The 17141-nt window shown below is 33.8% G+C and overlaps 3 protein-coding genes across 3 annotated transcripts; 2 read left to right on the top strand and 1 right to left on the bottom strand.

Moving 5' to 3' along the window:
* The first annotated feature begins 1016 nt into the window (after nucleotides 1-1016).
* On the top strand, nucleotides 1017-4822 carry LOC106101650. Its single transcript, XM_013280956.1, has 4 exons — nucleotides 1017-1174; nucleotides 3487-3610; nucleotides 3719-3873; nucleotides 3972-4822. The coding sequence occupies exons 1-4, from the start codon at nucleotides 1172-1174 to the stop codon at nucleotides 4038-4040; spliced, it is 351 nt and encodes a 116-aa protein (XP_013136410.1). The 5' UTR covers nucleotides 1017-1171; the 3' UTR covers nucleotides 4041-4822.
* A 386-nt stretch (nucleotides 4823-5208) lies between these two features.
* LOC106101649 (putative tRNA pseudouridine synthase Pus10) lies at nucleotides 5209-12883 on the bottom strand. Its single transcript, XM_013280955.1, has 11 exons — nucleotides 12699-12883; nucleotides 12274-12470; nucleotides 11613-11722; nucleotides 10449-10588; nucleotides 9594-9823; nucleotides 9273-9386; nucleotides 7751-7853; nucleotides 7162-7268; nucleotides 6899-6992; nucleotides 6190-6376; nucleotides 5209-5408 (listed from the first exon to the last, which is right to left on the bottom strand). Exons 1-11 carry the CDS (start codon nucleotides 12819-12821, stop codon nucleotides 5227-5229), a joined length of 1587 nt encoding a protein of 528 aa, XP_013136409.1. The 5' UTR covers nucleotides 12822-12883; the 3' UTR covers nucleotides 5209-5226.
* A 436-nt stretch (nucleotides 12884-13319) lies between these two features.
* LOC106101634 (sorting and assembly machinery component 50 homolog A) lies at nucleotides 13320-17104 on the top strand (the record flags this gene model as incomplete). The annotated part of the gene is made up of 8 exons (XM_013280930.1): nucleotides 13320-13458; nucleotides 13766-13882; nucleotides 14191-14313; nucleotides 15037-15132; nucleotides 15521-15605; nucleotides 16125-16254; nucleotides 16656-16761; nucleotides 16919-17104. Coding segments are annotated over exons 1-8 (864 nt in total), but the record flags the coding sequence as incomplete, so codon positions are not given.
* Between the last annotated feature and the right edge of the window lie 37 nt (nucleotides 17105-17141).

Raw genomic sequence — 17141 nt, 5'->3', positions numbered from 1 at the left:
CTTTTTAGTGGCAAAGTTAACGCAGGTTATTTAAAACTTCTATAACTATTCTGTTTATTACGTACTCTATGATGTGAGGATAGTCATAAACAAAGAGTAGTCATTAATTTAATATTTTATGTCCAACGGATATTGATAGTGGTCTGTCGACGTTACAGCAGTGTTAAGTTACAATTTTATGTTTCCGTGCAATTATAGCATGGGTTAATGATAGACTTAAGGACTGAGGGTACAGATTATATTAATAAATAGCAAGACTTTTCATGTAATAAATATCACGTCAATAAAAGTTTTATTGGTAACTGTTTCGATTAAATTCTAAAAAGATATGAGTAAATAACAAACACAATTAAAAAGAAATATGTAAGATCGTCAGTTTTAATGTGCAATAAATCACTTAAATATCACTAAAGTGACATTAAAAAAAGTAAATTAGGCTGTGACATAGAAAGGGCCGTCTGCTATTTCCTAAAATACATTCGCGCGGAAAACTGAAATAGCGCCGGATATGTATGTTCCTAATTGCCGCGCCATTCAAAATAACACGATCAATATTTAAAGGAAATCTCATATTAAATTACCAACTTTATCAGCATAGTTTAAGGTATATATTAAATTGAAACATCAGTGCACTTACGTCGTTCTATTTACGCGAACTTATACGGAAACGATTAGTTTCAGAACCACATGCTGACAGACAGGATGCGAGAAATTCATTATCGATTCTTAAAAACATCATCTTCTGTCTCGCTTCCACATATACACAATATAATTCGTGTGAAAGAGAGATGTAGATTATCCGTTTCGCCCGCATCCGACGACATTGCCGTTTGTTGCTTGCAAATCTCGTTGGAAGGGTGTAAATATCGAGTTTTGGAAGTAAAAATGAACCTTATTACATTTGCATAAGCCTAGTTATTATTTGACATGAATAACATGCTTTTTGATTCATGGAGTCTCTTTGAAAGTCATGTTTCATTCATTTTCATTTCGTTCATCATTCACTCGACGTCGGCGTCGTAGAGCGGTCGATTCATAGGTTGCAGTTGGAGCAAAATTATTCGCAGTAAAGTTTTACATCGTAAATTATAAATTGTGTAATTATTTGTATCGTGTACTAGTGCCCTTTCTGTGGGAATCTGGATTGTACGAAGACACTTTGAGGATTTTAATGGTACGTTTATACGAATGTTTTGGTTGCAAATGTTTTTTAATTAATAATATTTTATCGTTAAAATTTATCAGGTAGTAAAGCGATACCTTCAATTTACAATTTAAAGATTGCTAAATAATATGTTAACTGTTGTTTAAAATTAAGAAAAAAAAACTTGTTTCGCTTAATTTTTATTGTAGTAATTAGATGGTGTTTGGAAAGCCTAAAAAATTACACCTATATATTTAATTATTTACTCTGATACTAAAATTTATTTTAAATGTTAATATTGAATTTACTAGTTTTTAAACAACTATAACTTTAATTGAATTAATTCACAGAGTAATATTTTATTTTTTGTAAAATTGGTAGAAAAAAAAATTTTGATACTAAAATTTACAATTAATCTTTTTAGAAATATAAAATTAAATTAGATAGTCTAGTGTCATACTTACAATAGTAACGTAATTTATAGGTAGTGATGATTTTCTTAAGTAATTAAAAAGTCATTATAACGTAACAGTAATAATTACCGTAAAAATAGTGTTGTTACTACTACGGTAACAACACTATTTCACTGTCCGACATTTGAATAGGATACAGATAAAAGCTGATGATATATGTAGCAATATTTCAACAGGTTCAAAAAACGACTACAAAACAGTTATTTATCCGAATTGTTGTCTTGCAATGTGAAAATAACAAAGGAAATTGCGATCGCAAGTCTTTTGTGAGGCTGTGGTTAGGGTAATTACCGTCATTGTATGCGGCGCCCGCTTCCCGCCATAGCACTGACAACGTCTTTCCCGCGCTTTCTCGCATCCGTTGACGTCCGCGTCACAATGGCGGGAAGAGACTCATTTCATTTATTGGTCACGAATAATTTTGTACGACCATATACGTCACCTCATATGGTTTTTATTTTTTTTTATATTATATCACTAGCTGTTGCCCGCGACCTTGTCCGTGCTGTATTAAAAAAAATACGAACTACGAAAAAGAAAAAACTACATATCGCTCCGAAACATAACATTTTTCGGGATGAACAAAAATTAAAAAAAAAAAAAACAGTTATCTGTCCTTTATAATTACCATTTCAAAGAACATAAATTATGTGTGTCTCGTCGAGTTATTTAAATATAAGTAAATAACTATTATAGTAAAAAACGAATATGTTCAAATTGTAGCTATTCCTCGATTCGCAATTTCCTCTCTAGTTTATCTAGTCTATGTGTTTTCCTAAGTCATAAATTAACCGCCTTCAGTTCGCTTCCAGACGTTAGTAATTAACATCCGCCGCGCTTTAAAATATCCGACATTCCCTATTTAATTAAACAATGAGGCATTTAAAGATGTTCAAGAGTCAATAATGGCGTATAATAAAAAACCGACAATGTGTTCCTTTTTTGAATAGGGCGGAAGTGTCGATTTCGATTATGGTACGTCCGTCCGTTTGGCGGGAAGATGGTACGCGTGCTTCCGCTCAAATGATCAACTGTCATTTCAGCTAAAAAATTACTCCGGTTTTGTAACAGATTAACTTTTTTGATTTCCTTAATCAATTAATATTGATGATTAATAACTATACAGTTTTTAAAGGTTAGATAACTGCTTTGGATATATTAGGGCATACACATTTTTCTTGGAAGTTTTCATAAAAATTACCCAAATAAAATTCTAATTAGAAAACTTAATGACGTAGTAATTCTTTGGTTTCAAATAATGGTAGTATTGACAGCAGTTTTAAATTCAAGATTTTGTTATTTTAGTTATTATATATACTATTCAAATCACTTTATTCCAGTTGTAGTTTAGATTTGAATCCTCGTAACTTCGGTTGAAAACGAGCCGCTACAAACAATAACAAAACTAGTATTACATAATCTCAGTAACAACTACGGTCACACAATAACCTTCCGTACAATGAATGAAGCGCAGACGGAAATCCGTCGCAACAAATATCGGGAAATGAACACGAATGAAAAAAAAAATATTGAATAGTGTAGCTTACATTTGCCCGCGGAAACCGATCGTTTATTCAAAATCCGCCATTATGCGCGCGACGGAAACCGGATGTGGGTCACGCGTCCGTACTAATGACGGATTAAAAATGGCGCCTGGGGCTATTATGTAATTATTTGGGAGGATGTTTTCTTTCCGTAGTTATAGTAATAAATTGAAAATAACATAAAAGAGTCGTATGTGATGCATACATATTAAATTATACATAAGAATGTACTGGGGTACAGTTCTCTCGAGTTAATCTTCTTTATATAGCTGGCACCTGCAATTGTGTAATCAAGCCGTTTAAATCAGTCTTTTTTTGTTTGCAGACGTACCCCCCACACTGTGTAAGCAACATGCCGACACAAATCCGTTGCGATCGCGTGCCCCCTGCGGACGGCAGCTGGGGCGCACTCGACCTTAGACTGTTGCAAGAAGACGACTTACCTTTGGGTACGTTTAATATCTTAATATTATTTACTACAATTAATGGTTGCAAATTTTAATTCCGGAAATGTAAGACCTCAAAGTATATGACTAATATAATCTTCTATCCGTTAGATCCCCGCACATGGGGCCGTGCGGAGGTCGGTGCGTGGGTATCGGCGCGGGGCGGGCTACCCGAGCGCTTCCCTATGAATGGCAAGGCGCTCTGTCTCATGTCACGAGACATGTTTGCTAGTAGAGTGCCGCGCACCGGACATCAGCTACACCAGGTACTTGAAACTTTTACTTTTTATGTTCATACAAAATTGTTTAAAAGTGCATCTTTAAACACATTGTGTGTTTTATTAATCATTTATTTTTACTTCAGGACTTCAGAAGAAGATTAGCCAAAGCGTTAGCACTACAGGAATTCATTGAGAAGATGTCAGCTAAATGAAAGACCAAAAGGATTTATACTTATTAATATTTGTTAAAGTATAAAGAGTGAGGAACGCTATTTAATAAGACAGAAGAGTTCAGAGAAAATGTAATACTATTATTGTAGTTAAATTGTTACTATAGTCGTCTAAATATTCTTTAGGGGCGTGTTCCCAGGCGAGGCGTTACCGCAAATTATTTGTAGCAGATCAAATAAATAATATTTGTACACTTACTTATGTTCCTATTAACAATTTTGTAATTTTATTAATACATCATTTTTTGTTTACGTGAAAAGACATTAGTTTATAGTGAGATTAAAATTTGATAACCAAATGTAGATTTATCTTTTAATAATAATTAGAATAAAATAATGCAAAACGTGAATTAATTAAACCATTGTTAAGTGTCAATAGTATGGTTGTTTAATGTTTTAGGCGCCATATTGACAATCGAAAATGTAAATATTTATTTAATCTGTAGTCTTTACTCACGCGTTTAAAAAAATATTGTAAAACAGTTTTGTTCATCGAAGACGTTTATTTTCATCGCCTTTTTATAGATTCATTTTACCTTTCTGTTAAAAGTTTAAATGGCTATTTTAAACACTACGTTGTTAAATATTTCGTGTAGTTAACAATATAAGCATCTGTGTCAGTATTATTACCGTTTTGTGTATATTAGTTTTATTTGTATTACTTAGTTTTAACTGTCCATATAGTTTGCAAAGAAACTAAATGTTAGATACGCAAATGTTCTAATGTCTAGTCAGGACAGGGTGTAAATAAATAAGTGAATTTATATTGGTATTTTTATTTTATCAATCGTCGCCTATTGGTCGAAATTAGTTCACAATTCACGAAGTTTTTAATGTGTGATTGTAACAGTTTTGTATACTTCTATACAATACAAAAAATGTAGTTCCATAACAAGGACTATTTTTGTTGAGAGTTGAGTTATTTTAAATCTATTCTAATAATTATTTATTTATAATTGAAAATCACTTTTAGCATAGTAAAAGTATTTGCGTAGCCAGGAGTGGGGAAAGACGCGGAGAAACTTTTCTGTCGCAAAAAAACTATTACATCAATGTAGCTAGATCTAGCCTAGACCATCGGTAATGCCATAATAATGCAGTATAATAAGTTGCTAAACGATCGTCATAGTTGGGTAATCAAACAAATACATCTTTTTAATGTTTATTGTCATTCGTGTTCCGGCGGCCAGGCGAGGTGCACGGCTGTGACGTCAAGAGCCAGCAGGTCCGCGCGTGCCCCCAGTATGTGCGCGAGTGAGGGCCGCGTGCGCCCCAACTCGCCGTGCACCCACTCCTTTACGTACGTGCCTGCTGACGTGCGCACGTGGAGCAGCAACAGCTGCGGGTAGCCTGAGAATTTAACATTTATTGCTATTACAAGCTGTTGAGAGACAAAGTCTTATCAAAGTCTTCCGCGAGACAAAAAAAAAAACATGTTACTCAGTAATAATATAGCTTTTTAAATTATTATTCCCAACCGTCATCCCTCTGTCCCCGCGTGAGAATATAAAGTTTCATCCGTCCCAACATTGTCCCACTATCAGTAATAGGGTGACAAATGGAATCATTATTAAATAAAAGTTCCAAATGTCCCCCACAAAAGGTGACAGGCATGATTTTTATTGTCATCTGTCTCTGCGTGGGGACAGAGCGGGGTGACGGTTGGGAATAATCCCCTTTTAATGGTGTAAGAATTTTTTAAATTAGCCCAGTAGTTTTTGAGTTATTCCAATACATACAAAAATACAAATCTTTCCTTTTTATAACATTATAGTATAGATTTTTCCTATTCCATTATTCGTAAACTCCATACGTCCCTAATCACGGGCTTTATATATTTTTTGATTTCGCAAATACGTTTAGAACACATCACGATTTTTAATTTTTATTTAAATACCAATATAAATTCGTGTATTTTTGAAAAGAAGCAAAGAATAATGATTAGCACCAATAGCCTAATGGTTAAGGGTACGGATTTCCGGTCACTTGGTCGAGGGTTCGAATTCCGCCGGCCTTTGAGAAAATGGTAAACTCGCTCTGAGGAGTAAATATTCTTCCTTCTAGGTTATGGTCATGTTAAGTGACGTCACTCCCAGGGCATTAGGAGCTGAAATTTCCACTGAAATATTACCTGATATTTTACTAGCGTGTACTTCAATAATATGCCGCGTCCTGTCGAGCAGCGGGCGGCGGTGCAGCACGCGTATGGGGGTAGACTGAGATATCTCTACGCGCGCCTCCCCGCTCTCCGTGTTGCGGTACGAGTTGATACGTTCTAAATCTACATCCGTTACAGCCACTGGTGTATTTGTATCTATCTATAAGTGATTAATTAAAAGACAAAAAAAAGTGAAAAAAAAATAAAAAATCTTATATTTTTTTTATGAAAATTAATAAAATACTTTTTCATCTGAAAATGTACAATTACATACTCCATTTCTTCCGTGATTTCGCCCGCGTGGGGTTGAAAAAAACAAACCTATGTTCTTCCAGAGAATTCTTTACATTTATGCCACAAAATTTTAAAAAACATCTATCCATCTCAACTTTCTCATCTTACTAATATTATAAATGCGAAAGTTTAGATGGATGGATGTTTGTTAGAGTTTGTAGCCTCAACGACTGAACGGATCTCGATGAAATTTGGCAGAGATGTAGAGGATAGTCTTTAAGAACACATAGGCTACTTGCTTTTATTTTTTTATTCCGCGCGGACGGAGTCGCGGGCAAAAGCTAGTTTATAATATTAGTAAGTATGATGGATAATGTAAGTTCGAATACAATTCGGATAGTTTTAATATTTTTTTTACATACAAAAAAAATACAATATAGTTACATACCTGATCAAATTCAGAATGCGATAATTTTATACATATAGCTTCATAAGTTTTGGTTTTAGTTTCCTCGCCTTTCTTTAATAAAACCAAATCATCTCTACAAGGAAATAAATTTAAAAAAAAAATTCAAACATTACTTATACAATCTTAAACCACTTTTCCACTAAGCGATTAGCCGCACGCCCGTCTGTCACAAATCCCTGCGACTGGTGTAATTCGTGAGGCTAACTGCTTAGTGTAAACAGGGTGTATTTGGAATTACTTACTTAACAATAGGCAGTAATGTTTTGACAATAACTTCACCTCCACTTGATATCAATTTGCAAGCCTTCTCTAGTTCTTCAGTCGTTAACTGCCTTTGTGGGTCTGTAATCTAAACAGATAAACTTCTAATATAATAAACCGTGAACACACTTTGTTATGTAGAAATAATCATACAATGTTTTTAATAAAAAAACCCTACACTAAGGACATATAATAAGATATTTTTTGACGCTAATAAACATAGAGTTTCATCGGGGAAAAAAATACCTTGCCAGATATGCTTAAAAACTACAAGCGAATAGCAAATAAACAAGGTTGCTGGTTACTTTATAAAATTATTTTAAAAATGTTGACATCTATAAAATTCGAATGCTGGCTGCATTCGAATTTTATAGATGTCAACATTTCCAAACGAAAGTATTATATTCTGGTAACAAAATAAAGTTTTTATAATATGCTATGAAGCCGCAAAGGAAAATCTTGCACATATTACAAGAAAAACGAATAGAAAGGATAAATTCTTTATAGAAATATTTGCTATAAAAGCTACAAAAGGTAAAGCAGTAATTAAAAAAGATATATAATTTTTACCTCAATAGCAAAGGGTCGTCCCTGTCCGAGACAACGGACGTCGACGTCCTCACGGCCCGCCGCTATCAACTTCAGTCGTCGCTCCGCCTCCGCCTCTGACATACTGAAAAAAAAACACAATTAAAACCTATATCCACTAAACTAACCGCGCAACTATCATTTAAAAAAAAGAAACGAGGAATCGTCTATTACAGTTTGTCTAAATAAATTAGATTAGTTTGATAAATGACGCATATGAAGTATCGAATTCAATTTGTATGAAGAAAAGTGTCATACTTAATAGACAGGTATCGTAGTGACGCAACAAACACACTTAGTGAATAATTTTGAACTATCGATATTCGGTTTAAATAATTATCAAACTCAATGAAAATTATTTTTTGAGGACAATTCTAGTATTGATTATAGTGTAGAGAATTTAGCGATGACAGAAATAATAGCAAAATCTAATTTCATTATGTACGGCTGTAGTAGTAATAAACATTTATTTACCCTCATATTTGTTATGGTCATTATTAATCTGAGAAAACAGTATTTTTTATTTCATAAGTTATAACTATAAATCTATCGAATCTACCTTCTATAAAAATAGAAAATCGAAAATCGATAAGATTCTTGACTGATTTCACACAACCCATCCCTACTAAATTTGTACTGAATGGGGATGTTTCCTAATTTTTGGAATTGCTTTTATTATGTAGATAAACCGTATCTAAACATGAAAAAAAATATAATAAAATCATATACGCAACATTTCATTACAAAAACACTTAACTAAAAACAACTTCTCCAAAGACCGCGAAAACGCCTCATGACGTCACTTTCTTGCTTACAAACAATATTTAATTTGAGACAAACATTCAAGGTCTCTAAATGTTATTATAGGTTATAAAATGCTGTCTTTAAAATATTAAATATAACTTTATTTGGATTTGTAACATTAGGAAACATCCCCATTGTAAAACTAATCTAAATTATTTAGACAAACTATAGTTGATTCGACAACCGCAATGCTAGTGAAACAAATGCGTTGCCAGGTTAACGAGCATGTTCTTTTCTAAAGGTCCAAGTCACTGTTTTTAAATATTCCACAATACGGCTGCGAAATAAAAAATTACGCGAAGACTTTGACGAAAATTACTATGATAGGCGACCTAACTCGAGAATGGTGCATAAATTGTTTATAGAATGAAAGTCACGCGACCGGAGTTGTGCGTTAAAGCGCCAGTGGAAAAAGGGTCTTAATCTTAACTAATAGAAAGGGTACAGTGAAAGGGATGTACTTAACAGTACATTTTTAAATTAACTTTTAATGATTGTCAATTAAATTTATATACTAGCTGTTTCTCGAAACTTCTGCGTGAAAAACAACATAACCTATATTACTCACTGCTAACGTAACTTTTTTATGTGAATGTTTTTTTAAAGCGGCTCCGAAGGTTTTGAGTCATTCCATACATACAAAAATACAAATCATTCCTCTTTACATATTAGTATAGTAGTGATTTTAATTATATCTTACCAATATAAATCAGCAATAGGCTGAAATATTATCTCCTGGACAGACGAAGGCATCACTCTCCGTCCAGACAATATCCACGGAGTCTGCGGTAAGTCCCGACTTAGTTTTATATATCTGTATAAATATACAACAAAAATACATAATACACAAACTTAAAGACCAGTGAGTTGGCACGCCAGCATCAGGACTACTCGTATAAACCGTGTGCCAACTTCAATTAAACATGTTGTTTACCTATGTACAGTTTTAACTAAACACAAGCAATGTTTATGTACTTTAGCAACGTTAAGATAAATTAATTTATTTAGTAAAATAACTTACCTTCCTCCGAGATACAAAGGCGAGTGTGTACAAACAACACTAACACATTTAGCGGCTGTCTCAACGGCCGCCATACAGCAACTATCGCTGGCCGCTTTAAGCGCTTCAACTGTAACGTTCTCCAGCGCTTGCTCTACAACGCGTCTAGTGAACTCAGTCGCAAAGCGCTTGTGTTGCTTACGGCGCGATTCGAATAATGGCGCCGCTATTTTTTTTATTATCTCTAATTCCTAAAAGATTTGTTTCATGCATCATTTTTTTTTATTACAGACTAGCGACTCGCGACTTTTTCTGCGTGAAAATATTAAAAATAGCCTATGTTACGCACAGATAAATTATATTTCTAATGGTAAAAGACGTTTTAAAATTGGCCCAGTAGTTTTTGAGTTATTTCATACAAAAATACAAATCTTTCCTCTTTATAATATTATTATAGATAAGGATCAATTATTATGTTAGTATAGCATACTAATATTATAAATGTGAAAGTTTAGATGGATGGACGTTTGTTAGAGTTTGTATCCTAAACGGCAGAATGGATTTCGATGAAATTTGGTACGCGCGGATGGAGTCGCGGGCGAAAGCTAGTTAATTATAAATTTCATCTAACTAGAGAGAAAGTTTGGACGGATGGATGTTTGTTAGAGTTTGTAGCCTAAACGGCTGAAGGGATTTCGATGAAATTTGGTACAGATGTAGAGGATAGTCTGGAAGAACACATAGGCTGCTCACTATTGTTTTTTTTAATACTATAAAAGCTAATAAAGCTAGTATAATTATAATTTAATTATAGCACATAATGATGTTCTATAAGCGATTTACTATATCTTTTTCTCAACTAGTTTTATAATTTACCTGCAAATCATCCAAATAGTCATAGTTAAATGTAATTAAAAGTGGCGCCACAGCTCCTGAGTCCAATTTCTTGTCAATGACTGTCGCCAGTTTAGTACCGAAAGACCATTTCCACGCTTCTTTTAAAGGTGTCACAATATCTAAAACAAACTTACTAGTATTATAAATGCGAATGTTTAAACACATTTAAAAAAATTACATTAGGTACTTATACTCAGGGAGTCATGTGATATACATAGGGCAAATGTCAAATCCTTTGATGTAGCCCACGAACGTAGTTGCAGGTTAAAGTTTGACCTTCAACATGTCAAAGATTGCCCATACTTGATGTAGAGGATCAGTGGCAGTAAAAATTAAAACATAAAATATATAGCTGTTGTGCGTTTGTCATATTAAAAAAGAAATATAGTCTATGTTACTAAGTGTTAAACATCCCAGTAGTTTTTGAGTTATTCACATACAAAAATCATCATCATCCACTTGCCCTTATCCCTTATGGAGGGTCGGCACAGTATGTGCTGCTCTTCCATACATCTCTATCAGCCGTCATATCTGAATCCACTCCTTTCTTAAGCATATCTTCCTTCACACAATCCATCCATACTTTCTTCGGTCTTCCTCTTCCTTTGTAGCCATCCACATTCAATCTCAACACTTTCTGGTTTATGTCCCCATCATTTCGTCGCATAATATGTCCATACCACGCTAACCTTTTGCTTCTCAATTTCTCCACCACTGGCGCTACTTTCAAACTTCCTCTAATGTACACATTCTTAACTTTATCCAATCTTGTCACACCACACATCCATCTTAACATACGCATCTCAGCCACATGCAATCTCCTTTCATCCGCAACTTTGGTGGCCCAGCATTCAGATCCATACAACACGACAGGTCTTATGATGGACTTGTAGATCTGTCCCTTAAGCCTAAGAGGCATTCTTGGATCACAAGTCACACCAGTAACCTGTCGCCATTTCATCCAACCTGCATTTATTCGGCTTTTTACGTCTCGGTCAACGCCACCGTCGGACTGGACTAGAGAACCGAATTCACATACAAAAATCATTCCTCTTTATAATATCAATTATTTAAAAGAATAATAAAAAAAATGTTAAGAAATAAGGTAAAAATAAAGTTTACAATTTGTTTATATTTACTTACTGACATCATAATCTGGTATTTCATTATTGAGTTGCAAAGCCATAGCCCTTTCTCGGAGTATAGTCACAATTGGTGAAGACAATGCACATGCAAATGTGTTACTGAGATATCTGTAAATAACAGCATAATATTATTATCTTACTAATATTATAAATGCAAAAGTTTAGATGGATGGATGTTTGTTAGAGTTTGTAGCCTAAACGGCTGAACCAATTTCGTTGCAATTGGGCATAGATGTAGAGGATAGTCTGAAAGAACATATAGGCTACTCACTTTATTTTTTTTTTAATTCCACGCGGATGGAGTCGCGGGCGAGGGCTAGTAATATTATAAATGCGAAAGTTTAGATGGATGAATTGAAATTTGTTGGTTCCTATGTAAACTATTGTAAATCACGATTTTGGGATTTACACCTTGTTTTGTTTTATATTTTTAAATTAACTTTATAAATACTAATTTCTGCATAAAACTAAAAGTAATATTAGACAGAGCTATAGATTTTAGTGTTCTACAGTATAACAATTTTTGATGCACAAAATTCATTTCACAAATATTTAAACTTTAGTCTAGTAAAATTTGCATTAATTACATCTAACAGTTTACATAGGAGCCATTGAATTGTTCCCTATCCTTTTTGCTTCACTTCTTAAGAATTACTTACTTTTTTTTCTCCAGAACCTCCTTTACCATGCTAAAACTTTCATCCCATGTTTCCTCCTGTAGGATACCGAGACATGTTACACATACAGATAGCTTTAATTTCTTAATTGGAGGTTCAATATCACAGTTCGTAATATCTTTGTTATTGTCATCTGGAGGTTTTTCATTTTCTGAACTTACTACTTTTTCATCCTTGTACTGAAAATTAAAACAAAGATTTTTAATACGTAAAATAATCTTAGAGATCTTATAATATGATACTAATATTATAAATGCGAAAGTTTAGATGGATGGATGTTTCATTCATGATTCATGATTCATGACATTCAATGATTCATATATTCCTGTAATTATTACACACTTGTAATAGTTTTAGGCAGTCACATGAGTAAGGTTTTAAATAAAAGCACTTTGATGTTTTCTCACCTTTTGAGCAGACTTTTTTATATCTTCATAAACCGTTGAGCTTTTCAGTCCTAAATATCTTAAACTGCAGGAGTCACAGCATCCTGCTTGTTTACAAAAGTTAAAAATTTTCTTATCATCCATTACTAATTCAAAAACTACAATGTTTATTTAACATAACCAACAAAACACCGCAAGGTTTGTTTATTAAATGAAATGACAATGACAAGATGACATTGACTTATGACTTTTGAGTCGACCACTATTTTCACAACAAAACTACAATTGTGAATTTTGAAAATTCTTAAATAGATAAAGAAGATAATAGCCTACATTTTTTCTGTAATTGTTTTTTTATTTCTTTCATATTTACCACTAGTATTTTATATATTGTATTGTCTTTCGAGCAATTTTATAAGTTTTGTGAATCCATCTGTAAATTGCTTAAAATAGTGAAACGGAATTGCAGAAGATTGCTAGTTTTAAATAATATCGATCAGCTGATAAAGAATAAAAGAACTAACTTTTAAAGTAAACTATTATGTATACGATGACTTAATTCAAGTTCGAGAACATAATATGTTAACATGATAATAAAAAATATTATAGGACTAAGATGGGTTTTAATTTTTTTATCGCTTACTGACAAATGATAGCCTTCTGTCAAAATTGTGTTTTTATGTAATTCAAAACAACATACATTTCCATTCAAAATTATCAATAAAAAGTATCTCTGGCACCATACACTAAATCTTAAATAATGGGAACTGTTCACGCTAAGGTATTTGTTATTAGATTTCCAATATTTATAACATCAATTCTGAAATACTTCATAAGATAAGGTTAGAAACATTATTAAGTTAGTTCTCAATTTTATAACTTTACACAACTAAACATTTCTTGTAAGTAGATTAATAAATTCTAATTAAATAATCTCTTTTTCGTTTCTACTTATAAAAGTTAGTTCAAGTTGAATATTTAATTTTATGTCATAGTTTTTATTAGATTAATTTAAAAGTGGATATATGTTAACTTTACTCTATATACATGTGTTTTAAAACAATAATTTCAATACATTTAATTTCCAGTCTAGGCCAAGTGAAGCCTTTGGCGAAGTGGGAACAGAGCTTCTAGGTCTGGAAGATCCAATTGATTTTGAAGATGAGGCTGTCTCTAAACCTAGTATACAACTAAATGGAGTTAGGGTAAGATTATGTATAAGCAAATATAGACAGGTCTAGATGTATAAATATTTAAGATTAGCTAGCAACTTTGTCAGTGCAGATTAAAAAAAGTAAGTAGCCTATGTATTCTTTCAGACTATATGTCTATACCAAATTTCAATGGCATCCCTTCAGCAGGCTATAAAATCTTACAAACATCCAACCATCCATCTAAACTTTTACATTTATAATATTAGTATAAAAAGCTCACTTCATAGTAAAAAGTCTTTTCATCAAGTTTAGGATCTAAGCCTATGGTTTAGGCATAAATTTACATAATATTTTTTCAGGCTCGTGTAGATAGAGTGCATGTTGACGGTCTCAGTAGAACCAAAGATGATATAGTGCGGAGTGCAGTTGATGATCTGTTCCATGCCACCGATTTTGAAGATGTCATATTACGAGCACATAAAGTAAGTTGTGTTTGAGGTTATACTGACTAGAAAAAAAAAACCATATTGTAGAAAGTAGGCATCTAATTTCTTTACACCTATAAATATTTTTTGAATGTGTGAAATACACCCATTGTTATCTAAACTCATCATCAACTTCCCCCTATCTCTTACGGAGGCTCGGACCAGTATCTGCTGCTCTCCTATACATCTCTATCAGCCCTTATATCAGAATCCACTCCTTAAGCATATCCTCTTTCACACAATTCATCTATACTTTCTTCGGCCTTCCTCTTCCTTTGTAGCCATCCACATTAATTGTTAACACTTTCTGCTTTATGTCACCATCGTCTTGTCACATAACATGTCCATACCACGCTATCCATTGTTATCTATACTAAAGTAATACAATATATTTATTCTTCTTCTTCTTCTTAAAGTGCCTCTCCGACTAGCGAAGGTTGGCGGTCAGTTCTCCAAATTTGACCTTGTCTCTTGCGAGGCGAAACAGTTATATATCTATAACATCGTTGAATTTAGGTATGCAAAACTGTCATGCGAGAAAAGGACAAAAACCATAAGCCAATAGCATCAAAGAAGCAAGATTGCAATGGTTACATTAGCCAATGGCAAATTCGTGTACTCAAGTGTTTGAATTTTGACAGTTGAACCTGTAAACAATAAAATACAGCTTTTTTACAGTTAAAGCATGGGAAAAGTTTTCAATAAGTTTGAGATTTTCAGGTACGTAAAGCTCTGGACGCCACGGGCTGCTTCCGTGAGATTGGAGTCTACATTGACGTCTCATCAGGTCCAGGCGCCACTCCTGAAGGACTTGAGGTATTTAACTAACATTATACAATTTGAAATATAAAAACATAGAGATATATCCACTTTCTGTGTGTTTGTCTATCAATAATTTTGGTGAATTCCGGTGGCTGCTTGCTTGTTTGACACTTAATGATATAGAAGTTGTGTTTTATTTTTTTTTTTTATGTTACTACAATAAAATACCTTTGAGAATCTATCTGATACTAATATTATTAAGTGGAAATATTTGTATTTTTGTATGTATTATAATAACTCAAATACTAGTGGACCAATTTTATAAATTCTTGTCCCATTAAAAAGCTAAGTCATCAGTAACGGGATACATATTTTGTTCTTTTTTAATTCGAAGCAACGAAGTCGCGACAAACAGCTAGTGGTAACTAAAATTGATTTTCAGGTGACTTTCAATGTAAAAGAATTGTCGCGTATTGTAGGCGGTATTAATACGACGGTCAGCGAGAATGAAGGAAACTTGGTTATTGGTAAGTATTGTTGCATTGTAATTGTGGTTTTATATGTGTGTTACCCAGCTCTTATGGTGTAGGAAAACATTGTGATGTCTGCACATACCAGCGAAATAATTTAAAGATATGGTTGGTGATGGCACAGACACATATGGACATAGCTAGAAGGGGCATTCACAGGCATTTCCCTACCTTAAAAATACCAAAAACTATTCTAAATTATTCTTGAGTTATCTGTTCATATTTTAAGAGAATCAAATTGTAGCCTTAGATATCTAAACTTTTCTAAACATATATTTTGTAACATTTGACAGGGAATCTCCTTTTTAGTCTGCCATTGGTCCGTGCTTCGAGGGCAAATCAATTAAGATATATTTCCTGTGTCTACCTTTATAAAATGCTGCTCTACCTAACTACAGACTTGCTAACTTACGATAGGCTTCGAGCCCCTATAAATGGGACTATAGGGCGACAATTTAGTTCACTTTGGGTACAGGGTCATATAGGGTACAGTTAATACATAGTGCAGTGTGCTAGGTGTAAAGATGCCTAACGTGGCGGGTAGGGGGGAACGCGTGCAGGCGGAGTACAGCCTGGGACATCGCAGTACATCCAACTTCAGTGTTACCACAGCGAAACCCTTCCCGCGCAGTCAGCTTACACCTGTGTAAGTAATATATTAGATTATTTTGATGTCTTAATGAGAATTTATCCTATATCTCTTTCAGATTGTACTGTTGAGAATCATTGCATACATTCTGTACAGTCAGGGCATTTCGCGGTGTTCCATTTACAGAAATGTTTTGTTCCTTTTAACGACGAACTTTTAATACATAACTAATTAGGTAGTAATGAGTTTGACATCGACAAGATAATAAAAAGCAAATAGTCGTGTACTACCTGATCATTATTGACATGATAAAACCTGCATCCTATTAGTTATTGTTCCTTGTTTGTTAAGGCGTACAAAACGTTAAAATCATTGTAGATTTATAGATGGAATACCACTAAATTCCCCGATAGTACTTACAATACGTATGCAATAGCTTAATTTGTGTAATTGTGCAGTGTGTCAGCGTCGGTGTACCAGCAGAACCACGAGTACCCGTGGTCCGGCTACCGGCTGCTGGACCGCGGTCTGCTGCTCGACCTCGCATTCAACACCTCGCCCTCGGTGAGCTATACTAAAATCGGATTTAGTAAATGCCATCTTAAAGGTTGTTCACAAAATGGAGTCGTCTCACAAAATAAAAAATAAAATTCTGAAACGTCTTTACTACATTAAATATTTTGCATATAAATATTGCTTACTATCTAGTCTTGGTTTTTAGACCAAACATAGCATCCAGTGGGAAGGCATGGTGCGGGAGACGTCAGTTCTCAGCAAAACTACCAGTTTTAAAGTACGCGAGAGTAGTGGTAAGGATTACTTTTTTTTTGTTGCCATGTTGCCATATTTAACTCTTTCTGCCCCGCACAGCCGCGTTGTGGAACGGTCTGTCCTCGGCGGTATTTCCAAACCAATACAACTTAGGGTCCTTCAAGAAGCGAGCC

This window comes from Papilio polytes, unplaced genomic scaffold (genome assembly GCF_000836215.1).
Source record: "Papilio polytes unplaced genomic scaffold, Ppol_1.0 DF823969.1, whole genome shotgun sequence".
Taxonomy (NCBI): Eukaryota; Metazoa; Arthropoda; class Insecta; order Lepidoptera; family Papilionidae; genus Papilio; species Papilio polytes.
The sequence above is the reverse complement of the archived record's forward strand: the minus strand, read 5'-3'. Positions and strand labels throughout refer to the sequence as shown.

Excerpts from the sequence above, each read along its gene's own strand:
- LOC106101649 (XM_013280955.1), bottom strand. The coding sequence starts at position 12,821 with ATGGATGATAAGAAAATTTTTAACTTTTGTAAACAAGCAGGATGCTGT. Across the intron at positions 10,589-11,612 it reads AATACCAGATTATGATGTCA|ATATTGTGACACCTTTAAAA; the intron begins GTAAGTAAATAT and ends AGTTTGTTTTAG. Across the intron at positions 7,269-7,750 it reads GACGACCCTTTGCTATTGAG|ATTACAGACCCACAAAGGCA; the intron begins GTAAAAATTATA and ends TTATCTGTTTAG.
- LOC106101650 (XM_013280956.1), top strand. Across the intron at positions 3,611-3,718 it reads AGAAGACGACTTACCTTTGG|ATCCCCGCACATGGGGCCGT; the intron begins GTACGTTTAATA and ends TCTATCCGTTAG. Across the intron at positions 3,874-3,971 it reads CCGGACATCAGCTACACCAG|GACTTCAGAAGAAGATTAGC; the intron begins GTACTTGAAACT and ends TTTTTACTTCAG.